This window comes from Paramacrobiotus metropolitanus, unplaced genomic scaffold (genome assembly GCF_019649055.1).
Source record: "Paramacrobiotus metropolitanus isolate TYO unplaced genomic scaffold, Prichtersi_v1.0 Parri_scaffold0000064, whole genome shotgun sequence".
NCBI classification, from domain to species: Eukaryota; Metazoa; Tardigrada; class Eutardigrada; order Parachela; family Macrobiotidae; genus Paramacrobiotus; species Paramacrobiotus metropolitanus.
This window is the reverse complement of record NW_026570284.1, coordinates 682,063-693,358: the sequence shown is the minus strand read 5'-3', so window position 1 is coordinate 693,358 and position 11,296 is coordinate 682,063. Positions and strand designations below refer to the sequence as shown.

Below are 11,296 nucleotides of genomic sequence, written 5' to 3'. Positions count from 1 at the left end.
TCGCTTGTTTCAGACACCGATACGATGTTTCGTTAATCAGAAATTGAACTGGAATATTCGATTTTGTACTGTACTGCGTATCATTTCGTGTATATTACGTATCATTTCGTTTCGCAAACAGTTTGTGTGTCATAAGCTGCGAAATACTTATCGGGCTATCAGGATTACCGGGCCTATCCGGTCAGATTCAAACTGACCGGAAATGCGGAGTTCTACGAATTACAGAATACAGACTTTTTGGCTCGCGCTAGTAGCATCGTTTGTTTGTAACTGCTCCCGCTAGCTGGTAGCGCGGCACTGAAGGCGGGGTTAGCTGCCCTAGAAACGTGCAGCGAACAAAAGACAGGAGCGATCGCGAAAACTCTGACGAAAGAGTTGGTGAAAACAGAAAAACACAGATTTTGTAATTTTTTATAAGCAATTTTATTTTATCCAGCAAAAAGGGCTCGAACGAAGTGTATAAAGAAACATTACTTCACGGCGCTTCAACGACCTTATTTTTCGTAATTTCATAATTTATCGTTTTTTAATCATATAATTCATCCGAGGCCAAAACGAGAAAGCCTCATTAAACTTTTGATGTTTAAATTTTTCACGTCGTCAGTTCTACCAGTGCAGAATGGGGTCCGTGAACTGGCCTGACGTGCATACATTGTGGATGTCGCTGTTGACTGACATGCAGATCGTTTTCCTTACCTGCATCACGTTCCTCCTGAACTGGGCTGTCATCATCGACCGCCTGTTCTTCGGAGCGCTGTTAATGGTGTGTGGCGGGGTGCTGTGCTGTCTGGAATGGTGCCACGAATGGTTGAACGGGATCCTCACCAATAAACTGGCGCTGAAGCTGGTGCTGTCCATGGGGCATGATGCGTGCGGAGAGTGCGAAGGGTGTCGCGCCCGTGCTGCGGTGCATCCGAAGACCGCAAGTGGGCCGCTGGTGGTCTACAAGAAACCGTCCAATGGCAACGTCGTCATAACGACGAAGACGGAAAAACTGAGCGTGACGGAATCGGTGGCCACGCTGAAAACCAATGTCATGCAGTTGATTGAGATGCCGGAATTGTTAGAGCCGGATGAAGCGGGGAAGGAGGAGGTGGTGCCGAAGTCGAATGTCCCGGAATTGATGGCGTCAAATGGAAGAAAGAAGAAATCGGACGGCAGGCGACGCCGTTAAATGGTATTTTGGCGCCGCAGCGAGTAAGTAGTTTTTTACAAGAATGATTTTTTTATTATTGCTGTATTTTATTATTATTTTTTACTACTGCTGTTTTTTAGAAGAATGATTTTTTATTATTTTTTATTGTTGCTGTTTTTTTATTATTTTTGTATTAATAATGCGGAGTTCCGTAGTTAGTGCCGTTACCATGTAGTCTCGCGAAATAGCATGCATCATTTCGTTTTTCTAAAGGTAAAAAAGCCGTCTGTGAAAATCGACTTTTTCACTTCGGGTAGTTACCATCAGTACCGAAATACTATTAAGAAATCATGAGTTTTTTATACGTGCTCACTATGCAGCCGAATTCATCAGAAATGTGACCGTATATTTTTGCATATACTTTTCTTTATCTGTTTGTTTATAAAAAGTTTTTTTTTATTTTGATATGAACTCACTTATCAGTGATTCAGTGTGTCGGTCGAAATTGTTCAAAAATCTATGACATATGCCGGCGATAGAGTATTTATATATCGACGTATATATAATTGATAATTTTTATTTGCAGAAGTTCAGTTGGGATGGATGTACGCAGGCAACGAGATTGGAATATTGTTTAAATGGATGGGATAATTTGCAACTTTTTCAGTGTTCCTCTGCACGCTTCGTGTTTGTTACGTACTACGAGTACTTTGAATATATTAGCGATTTATTTGAGAAAAGCTACCGCTGCATGCGCTGCTTTTGGCTTGTGATCGTGAATTAAGCACAAAATTGTTCGTATTTTATCAGTTGGTGACAGAGGCGTACTACTCGAGTAGTGTTTCATATTGAAAGGTTTGGATTGTATTTCTTTTTCGAGATGCGCTGCAGCGGGGAGGGTCTTCAATTATTGATATAATAAGTACGGTAATTCACCTTAACTGCTCAACAAAAACGTGCTTTCTTTGTTAGTGCGAAGTGGTAACGTTATAATTTTCTGCACACACTAAGAGTACTTGTTTGACTGGGAGACCGTGTACGATTGATAAAGGACAAGTTTATTGTTCACGCTTTGATTTCTTGATCGACTTTCAGATACCGTTATGAATTTGTCAATAAAAACTTTATTCCATACATTCATGAAGCGCATCGGGAATCGAGCAAAAGCATTAAAAAATCATAGATACACACATTGAATCACAGTATTTAGTTTTGACTGGAGGAACTTCAGTGAATAGTACTCGTAAATACTGATCACTCACAATGCAGTTGATTAAACAACGGTGAATTATAAAAGTGTGCAACACCTGAACACCACTATTTTAACATATGATACACCTGTGCTGATTGGTGACTTGGGTGCATTCGGAAAATAATAATTAGGAAGGCCTCTGTTAAATATGCAATCATCGCTGCCCAGCAGAAAAACTACAACATAAAAATAGTATAAGCAAAATAATACTGAAATTTAATTAAGAAAATCTTTACAGTGGTTTCTTTGGAAAATCTTTACAATAGTTTTTTTATTTGGGATTTGTTTCGCAATTTGTTAAATGAACATAAACAACGATTTATTAATATTTATATTGGCTGATCACTGACCGCACATGTTAGTCTCATGAAATCCATGTCCCTGTATGGTACTACTGCAGCTCCAGCGGACAGTAGACAAAGAACTTCCACCATGCAGAACGCTAGCTCCTGAGCAGATAAAAATATTTGAAATAACTTTAGCACTCCTTTGCACAATCCAAGTGCGTAGTACATACGGCATACTATAACTCTCGTATAAGTGTAGCGTTTTTTAAATGGTCTAAAAAAGCTATCAAACCAACATCGGTGGAACTGGAAACAACTACATATTAACATGGCTATATCGTATAGTCACTGCGACTTTGTAATTTGTAGCTAAATTATTTATATATCTGTACTCGTACAAAGCCAAAACTACAGTACGAACTGTACTGCTAAAATAAACTGCTGCGGCTGGATATTGCACATGGGATACTCGTATGGTAAGTAGCTAATGCTAATAAAAAATTAATGTAGATTACGCTAATGTATTATTACGATATTGGTCCCGGGAATGGTGTGATATTCGTCGACAATGCGCAACAGGTACATAACGAAAAGCGCAAGGGTGGTAACATGGGAAACGGCAGTGGCAACATTCGTCCACAACTCGCGTACGTCTTCGATTAACGGAGGCAGTGACCAAATGGCAATCGATAGCACAAATGCACCTAACGTGAACACCTGTTGCAGAAGGAATATAATTAACACTGTAACGAAAAGTAGCTAGGTACAATTTGCACACATATAAAAAATCACATAATTTCAGATTTTTATACGAGCACATAATTTCAGATTTTTATCTACTTTTGAACTCTTATTTATATTAAACATAACCCCGTATACTTTAGAACCACGTCAGAAAGATGTATGGATATAAGCCAACTAGAGACCGATAAAGGTCACGTATCCCGGTATCCGCTAAATCGACTTTGATAACTGCACGTAAGCGATAGCGGAAAGTGACTCTTACCAGTTCACTAATTTTCGAAAATCCGGATAACTTTTTCAAGTACTAAAAAAACAGTGACGATAATAAAACACATTTCGAAATTGCAGAATCGTGTATTAAGCGTGCCTAAACGGTATTACCGCATGGTTGCTAATATCTTCAAAATTAGCCCTCAGCAAAAATCAACCGTGCCACAGACGCCATTTCATACATTAAGACTAAAATCTGGATCTTCTGCGGCGATTCCTGGGGATTTGTCGTACGCATCCGGTAGATTCAAAGCTCCAGGATAACAGCAGCGCTGCGCCGAAGACTTCTTTTTATCAGAAGTGACGATCACGGTGGACGGCTGAAAGTTGGTACGGTAGATTTGAAATAGCTTTGCACAACTGGTAACGATTTTAATGTAAATCACCTGTGCTAGCTGGCGACTTCTGTACACCCGGTAAATAATAAGGAAGGCATCGACCTGGTACACCATTACCGCTGCTGCGCAGAAAAGCTGCAACAAAAAATATTTTGTAAAAAAGTTATATCTGTGTATTATACATAAAACTTATGTGCCTTCATTACGGCATGCATGGACCGTTTGTATAAGTTCCATCTGATTGCAGTTAACGTAAACAGTGCTCAGTGACCTTTGATTGAGTAGATATAAACGAACAATTTTCCGCGTTTTCGAATTAGTAGGAAACGTTCGAATTAGTAAGTTTCCGTAGCAAACGAACAACAGTTTCTTTCATTCATGGGGTACAGTATCCTGAAGAGCACCGGTGCAAATAATTATTGTGATTGATTAGCAGCAGAAATACTGACCGCGCATTCCAGTCTCATGTAATCGATGATTAAATGTCTGTATGGTATCATAAAAGTTGCAGCGGCCAGCAGGGAAAGAGCCTCCACTATGCAGTACCCTAGTTCCTGAAATATTATTTGTATTCGTAATAAAACCAAATTTTAGTTTATCCAGACATACTCGTATATATGGCAGCAGCCTATGTATATGGAGACATAATAGAGTACATTGCATTTACTCGACTACCGTAGGTGTTAAAATAATTATAATTAATATCGGTACAGACATACCTAGCAAAATTTTATTCTAGCTAGAATGATGCTGAAATGTTATTCTTACAATATTAGTCCAAAGTATCGTTTGAATTTCTTTGGTGTAACGTAATACTTTCAGTCCGAAAAGAAAAAGGGTGCTAATAAACGCAGCGGCGGCAACACGTGCAACAACGATGGAAACATTCGCCCACATTATTGACTCTCCATCAAATGAACGCTTTGTACTGACGGTTAGCGCCAACGCATTCAACGTGAGTATCTGAAAGTAAAAAACCACAATCACTTCCTGAATTTAGATGTAAGTGCCTATAAATCTGGCTATCTGGATAATAGTAATAAGTAAATGTAGTAGTAAATAGTAGTAATTAATATAATAGTATACCTCACGCGTCATTTTCGATTTAAAAGTACTTGAATAATACAGTGAAGTGGGTAAAGTCCTCCTCCCTCGTAAAACTCTTAAAACCGTTAAAATCCTAAAAACTTTTAAAACTATGAAAATGAATTTAAACTAACCGTAGCAGAATATAATATATAGTACATGTCGCTAAGTTCCTAACGGTTCAACATTCTGTGTAGGGATAAAGCTACAAGTAAAATACTGTACGAGTAGTATAGAGAAGATCTGAAAACAAGCAAATCTGTTGCAGTTATAGGCTTTTATAGGCGTGGAGGAATTGCAACAGATTGGCATAATGGCTAAAACTACGAAAGTATTGTCTATTTTTGGTTTAGATCTTGCTGACAATGTGAGATATCCGCAGGTCATAATAATTTTTTTGTCTTAATCATATTAATTTGCACAACAGTACTGCATTTAAGTAATTGCTCATTACCTGATTACACTTACCAGTTCAACGATTTTCAAAATCCCGGATATCAGGTACTAGAAATATGATAAAATATATTACGATTCACATATGTCGAATCGTTAACTTATATATGCAGAAGTTTTTCAAGTTTTTCTATCCCGTAGAATTAGTATTCAACTAACAACATTAGCCGTGCGTAAAGCGTACATGGATGTCACAATGCAGGTTAGCTCTTGCGGATTTAGCCGGAACATCCGGCAACCTCGATTCTGCAGGATGATAACAGCGCGGCTGCATTGCAACCGATCGTCTGCCGGAAACTGCAACTGGGATACATTAATAAAAGCCAATAATCCGTTGGTCGCTTCATTCGGGTAAGATAATCAAAATAAAGTATACGGTCAACAACGCATAAAACGTACAATGGTAGAAACCGTGTTAAAGGTGGTCAATACTGAAAAAACATTCAGCTGTCTCGGCTCCAGATTATGTACTGCATTTGCGTGGCAGCTCTTAGATGTCCATAAAATTGTTCTTGTTCATCAGTGATGCTCATACAGTTACCAAATCGATAGTAAGAGTAATAATTTGTCGGGCATCGTGCAGTACTGCGGCGCTGCGCGATATTCGGACATTCGGCAGAATATCAATCGGGCTGTACTGCTGCACTGTTAGAATTATGTTGTTTACTGTAATCACGTCATGATCATGCAACAATCAGGCAGTTAACTACGACGAACCAGGTCTGCAGTGACCTGCACTCATGATAAGTACTTTAAAGAATCAAAGTGCAAGCGCGGCATGTCTGACAAAACAGCTGCCAGTAAACAGTATTTGACTGGACATGTGGGATTTACGTTTTTAATTTGCACCGCTGCACCGTAAAATAGCGCGAAGCCATTGTTCGCGCGAACATCAGTAGCACGCCCCTGTAACACAATATGGATCTGCAGCACGTTTTACTCCGTGAAAAAAGGATTAGGAATGTATGCTAAACCTAATTTATGCTAAAAACCTTTATTCCTTGAGGTCATCCGTTTTGTTACTGCTGTTATAAGACTGTTATAGGAATTTTTTGGTTTTATTAATTATTCGGATGTCCGGTTTGTGTTAAAACGGGATGAAAGCGCTCACCAGTTGGTAACACATATTATTGTACACTGTACAGTTTGTATCCAACACCAACACACCCAGGTCATGGAGTGTTTGTACACATACTGAATGTTGAGAACTCATCGTTTTCTGTTTGGGAATTTGGTTTATTCGCTGGAATAGATAAAAAGTTAAGAAACGCTCCCCACAATTTCCACTAAGTATGCTTTTATAGTAAATTCTTTAAAACTTTTTTCCATGTTGTTGTGTCTCTATGGTTTAAAACGCACAGCGCCATCTTTTATAAATACAAATAAATACTGTAATGTAAGGAAACAAATTATGGGCACATGGGCATCAAGCATTTTTAGTTGTTAACTACAAAATCAGTCGCTTCGTCTTTTGATGAGATAATATCATGAGTATCTTCCGCTTTGGTCTCTTCCAAGTCCTGCAAAAGCATTTTGCATTTTTTAGCAAATTCCGGTTACTACGCCCATTTTATGATGAAAAGATGCATTACGAGTACAGCTGCACGAATATGTTGGAAAATTATTATTTTTTGGTGGATTTTTTAACTGCGTTACCTTGTACTGATTGCTGCAACTGCTGGATTCTGTGAATATTTGCATGTCTTGAAGGTAAAAGAAAGCGTCTACTCCATACACAATCGCTGCTGACCAGCAGAATAGCTGTAAAAAAAACCACTCGTACAATGCCATGATCGGCCCTTATGACATTGCATTTAATAAATGAACCCAAAATAAAAATTTCACATAGACGTTTCATAAATCTGTTCCCTGATTAAATGAAAATTCCGTAGTTGGTGCAAGTACCAGCGTCAAATCAGTGTACATTGCAGTTACTGTACTATGCCGGCAAATATTTTAGGGTGGCTTTTAATAATTTTATAAAGATTTCAATACACCAGAATGATACTGACCACGCATATCGTTCCGGCCAACGCATCGGCATAAGGCATCATAATAGCTCCAGCGAACAGCATGCAGTGCAGTGCTACTAGGGAGTACACCACTTCCTAGAAAATTTAAAACACGATTTAATACCCAAATCAGAATCAGAATACGAAATGTGTAAGTACTTAAACCCAACACATGTACAGGTCAACGATAACGTTCGTTCAGGTATGTACAGAGTACGTGTTGTACGTACGTATATGTACAAGTATATAGATAAATTATATTAAAATAATTATATCTGCGATTCTGCATATCGTGCGATGGCGACATCGTCACAGCGCAGGGAACGCAGGCTTACGATGGTGTTCCAAGGAATCGCATGAAATGTATCGACGAGATGAGAAAGATGTACAATAAGAAATGCCAGGGTCGCAACGAATGCAATGGGAGTGGTAATATTCGTCCACAATGTTGCATAAATATCCCCCAAATAGTAGGTGCAGAGGGACGCAACAAACGCGATGAACGTGCACACCTGAATCCATAAAAAAACTTGCATTTTCTTGTCAAAAGCATACACTACAATATACCAAAAATCTGATAAGCAAACTTAATATAAATAAAATTAATGAGCTTTACTTTGCATAATCGAAAATGTGTTCATACCAGTTCCACAATTTTCCGAATCCCGGGAGGCGTCTTAAGGTACTGCAAAAGTAGTGCACCCACGTCTAGATCTTAATTTCATAATATTGTAGAGGTTGGGCTCCATTAGCGTCCCTTTACCGGGAAAATATGGAACGATACATGCATCAGATATGGATATCTATATATCGTGTATCGTACCTCCACGTCAAAGTAAAGTATGGCTCGAAAGAATTTGGTAAATTTAAACGGCCTTTCCGGTTTATCCATTATTAAGAATCCAGCAGGGTCGCAATAGCATGGCTGATTGCTGGCATCTTTGTAATAAAACATAGCGGACGTCATTACTGGAATCATATTATATAAGCGATCAATTGTACATAGTTGCAGATTCACAATTTGATGATATTGCCATAAATCTCGGGATCAAACATTCTTAACTTTGTACATCGTGCCTACCTCGCCAGGATCTGGATTTAAAGAGAAATTCCGCTCCGTATAACAGCGAAGCAGACAAGCAGAAAAACTACAAGAAAATTTGTTTTTTACAATTATAGCAGAACAAAATTTATGTCGTTGCTCAATATGATTAAGGAATTACAAGTTATAACAACGAAAGGAAGAATTTTCTGTACAATACAGAAAACCTTTTGCACGACAACTGATGTAAAACAAGTGATTCGGAAAAAATTACATTGCGAAAAATGGCGATAATAAAAACAACATTAATTAAATATAACTGTACCGCGCAAGCTCCACGAGCACCATCGATCTCAGCGTAAGGAATCATAACCGCTCCAGCAATGGTCACCAAAACATCCACAATACCGCAGTATATCCCTTCCTAACCGGGAAGGTAACCCAAGCTAATTACCGAACTTAACCGGCAAGTACGATGTTCATCATAGCATACGACATGTAAAATACAATAGAATTACTCACCGCAAGTAGCCAGTTAGTTTGGTATAATGGATCGATCATGTGGATTAAATACAAAATTAGCAGTATAAGTGTTATAATGAATCCCGTAATTGTGGCAAATTTCACATATTCAGCCGATTTTATGCAGTAGTTCAATCCGTATCTCCAATCTGTGCTCCAGGCAGTCGCTGCCAGAATGAATGCAATCAGCATACACATCTGAAAATTGTCACTGCTAGAATATAGTCTATTATGCTGCCACTCTTTTTTAATTTAAAAATACCACAGGAGTACTGTGAACTGGATTAAATTTTGTAGGTAAAGCTAACAGCTTTGGTGCAGTAAAGCATTATTGTTTAGACAGCGGAACATGGTTAGATAATACTACGTATTTTTATTGTTTTAGATTATGTATTGTACATGTACATACACAGTACAATTACCGTACCATTTCAATAATTTTCAGCAGTCCGGAAAACGTCCAGAGGTACTAAACAGGAGCACGCATAATAAACTGCCTTGGATAGTGCATTGAAATAGGATAACAAATCTTAAGGTTAAAATAATATGCATACGAAAACGCCCTTAAAGCAGACCAACGACGTACATGTGTGTCAAAATAAGTTTTAGCGTGGACGATGCTGCTGGATTTGACAGGCGTTTCCGGCACGTCCGATTTTCCACATCCAGAATGTAATAATCGCGACTGCATCAGCGTATCTTTGCCGGAACAAGCAATGGCGATGTTTTGATGATAAAGCGGCAATGCCTTTCTCTCCATGTTTTACTTAACTCTCAGAAACTTGCAGCTGGATATAGAAATGAGCGGATACGATGCAAACTGTAGAGCGAAACAATTACTGAAATTTATACCGAATCTGTTTCAAAAAACATAAGCTCTGGTTTTATCACAGTTGCTTGTTTTGGTAAAGAATAACTGTTTCACTAAATGATTATCAGGTTAATCCAAAATGAAGAGAATGTGTTTAATCTGCGACCGTGCTGCTGTTGCAACACTACTGAACGCTTGGGGTAGAAACGTCTACGTTGTAAAACTAAAAAGCTACGCTGACAGTCAAAGTGCCAGTGAAGGCACATGGTACGAGTAAGTTGTTTATCACGACACGATCATGCACCGATCAGGCAGTTTGTTCTACACAACATGAAAATCGTATGCAACAAAATTACGATATAGCGATCATGATTGGGAACATTTCAAAGTGCCGAATAAGCGCCCAGGATACTGTATGTATCTTGCTAAGTACATATAGAGTAAAATTATAAATTGTAAATTCAGCAGTTTAGATAATACATGTAGATATGATTGATGCCTTTCGATCTAACCACAAGGATACAATAAACGTAGCGAATCTTCGAAAAAGCTCAAGTCTTACATGCCGAATGTTTAATGAGCTCGTTTTTTAAAACGTATACATACATACAAATAATGATCTGGAACAAAAAATACGTAAAGTTTGAAAACGACCTTGACACTGTCCGAAAGCATTATTAAGCGAGTTTACCTCTAGTTTATTTTTGGCTTATTATTGCAGCTTACTTGGGGTTTAATATCGAGATTATGGTGTACTACCATTAATATCGAGATTATGGGGTGCACTACCACGACCAAGTTTATATAGTCGGTCCTGGTCATAATAATATGTACCCGGTATACGGTATACCGATTTGGCACAATAACACAGTATCTCCTATATGTCGTTCTACCGACATTCTGTCGTTGAAACTAGCGTCTCGCATGGCATCTCTTTTGCATTCTCGCATATCTATATGTTTTATTAGATAGCAAAAGAGCTGTATTGTTTGTTATATGTAGTTATTATTGCTTTTTTTCTCTTTCCCTTCCTTGTGTGAAAAAATTTCTGGTCAAACGTTTTGTTACCAGATTTTATTGTTTTCGTGCAAATCTGTTTGAATTCTCAACTCTTAATTTTTATTTTTGGTTCGAACTAAAAAGTTACATACAGACACATACAGACGTACAGCTACGTACAGACTACTAAAAAGCTAGGTTCTTGTGCGACACAGATGACCGCCTCTATGCACATCTATAGACGCGTTTAGTTTCGGATCACAGTACCGGGTGCAGAGTACCTTCAAAGGTCATGACAATTGCACTTGTGCCTGAACATAGCGCGCATAATTATCTGCGGTTTAA

The 11,296-nt window shown here is 38.4% G+C and overlaps 3 protein-coding genes across 7 annotated transcripts; 1 reads left to right on the top strand and 2 right to left on the bottom strand.

Annotated features, from left to right (window-relative positions):
- Nucleotides 1-326: 326 nt before the first annotated feature.
- Nucleotides 327-2,257, top strand: LOC129593880 (uncharacterized). 2 transcript variants are annotated; one of them, XM_055490374.1, is made up of 2 exons: nucleotides 327-1,177; nucleotides 1,722-2,257. In XM_055490374.1, exon 1 carries the CDS (start codon nucleotides 620-622, stop codon nucleotides 1,172-1,174), a length of 555 nt encoding a protein of 184 aa, XP_055346349.1. In that variant the 5' UTR covers nucleotides 327-619; the 3' UTR covers nucleotides 1,175-1,177; nucleotides 1,722-2,257. The 2 variants fall into 2 exon arrangements, with proteins under 2 accessions (XP_055346349.1, XP_055346348.1); XM_055490373.1 differs by having other exon boundaries at nucleotides 327-1,197.
- On the bottom strand, nucleotides 2,178-6,233 carry LOC129593878 (uncharacterized). Of its 4 annotated transcripts, none has more exons than XM_055490369.1 (11): nucleotides 5,965-6,232; nucleotides 5,750-5,862; nucleotides 5,581-5,616; nucleotides 4,814-4,989; nucleotides 4,476-4,581; nucleotides 4,075-4,161; nucleotides 3,871-4,008; nucleotides 3,681-3,722; nucleotides 3,206-3,391; nucleotides 2,738-2,836; nucleotides 2,180-2,563 (listed from the first exon to the last, which is right to left on the bottom strand). In XM_055490369.1, exons 2-11 carry the CDS (start codon nucleotides 5,837-5,839, stop codon nucleotides 2,453-2,455), a joined length of 1,071 nt encoding a protein of 356 aa, XP_055346344.1. In that variant the 5' UTR covers nucleotides 5,840-5,862; nucleotides 5,965-6,232; the 3' UTR covers nucleotides 2,180-2,452. The 4 variants fall into 4 exon arrangements, with proteins under 4 accessions (XP_055346346.1, XP_055346344.1, XP_055346345.1 ...); XM_055490368.1 differs by having other exon boundaries at nucleotides 2,184-2,563; nucleotides 4,476-4,580; nucleotides 4,795-4,989; nucleotides 5,965-6,230; XM_055490371.1 differs by lacking the exon at nucleotides 4,476-4,581 and having other exon boundaries at nucleotides 2,178-2,563; nucleotides 4,795-4,989; nucleotides 5,965-6,233.
- Nucleotides 6,234-6,845: 612 nt separating this feature from the next.
- On the bottom strand, nucleotides 6,846-10,164 carry LOC129593892 (uncharacterized). The gene is made up of 11 exons (XM_055490388.1): nucleotides 9,728-10,164; nucleotides 9,569-9,610; nucleotides 9,142-9,339; nucleotides 8,945-9,043; nucleotides 8,659-8,725; nucleotides 8,401-8,516; nucleotides 8,221-8,262; nucleotides 7,913-8,089; nucleotides 7,578-7,673; nucleotides 7,222-7,326; nucleotides 6,846-7,085 (listed from the first exon to the last, which is right to left on the bottom strand). The coding sequence occupies exons 1-11, from the start codon at nucleotides 9,899-9,901 to the stop codon at nucleotides 7,002-7,004; spliced, it is 1,200 nt and encodes a 399-aa protein (XP_055346363.1). The 5' UTR covers nucleotides 9,902-10,164; the 3' UTR covers nucleotides 6,846-7,001.
- Nucleotides 10,165-11,296: the final 1,132 nt, after the last annotated feature.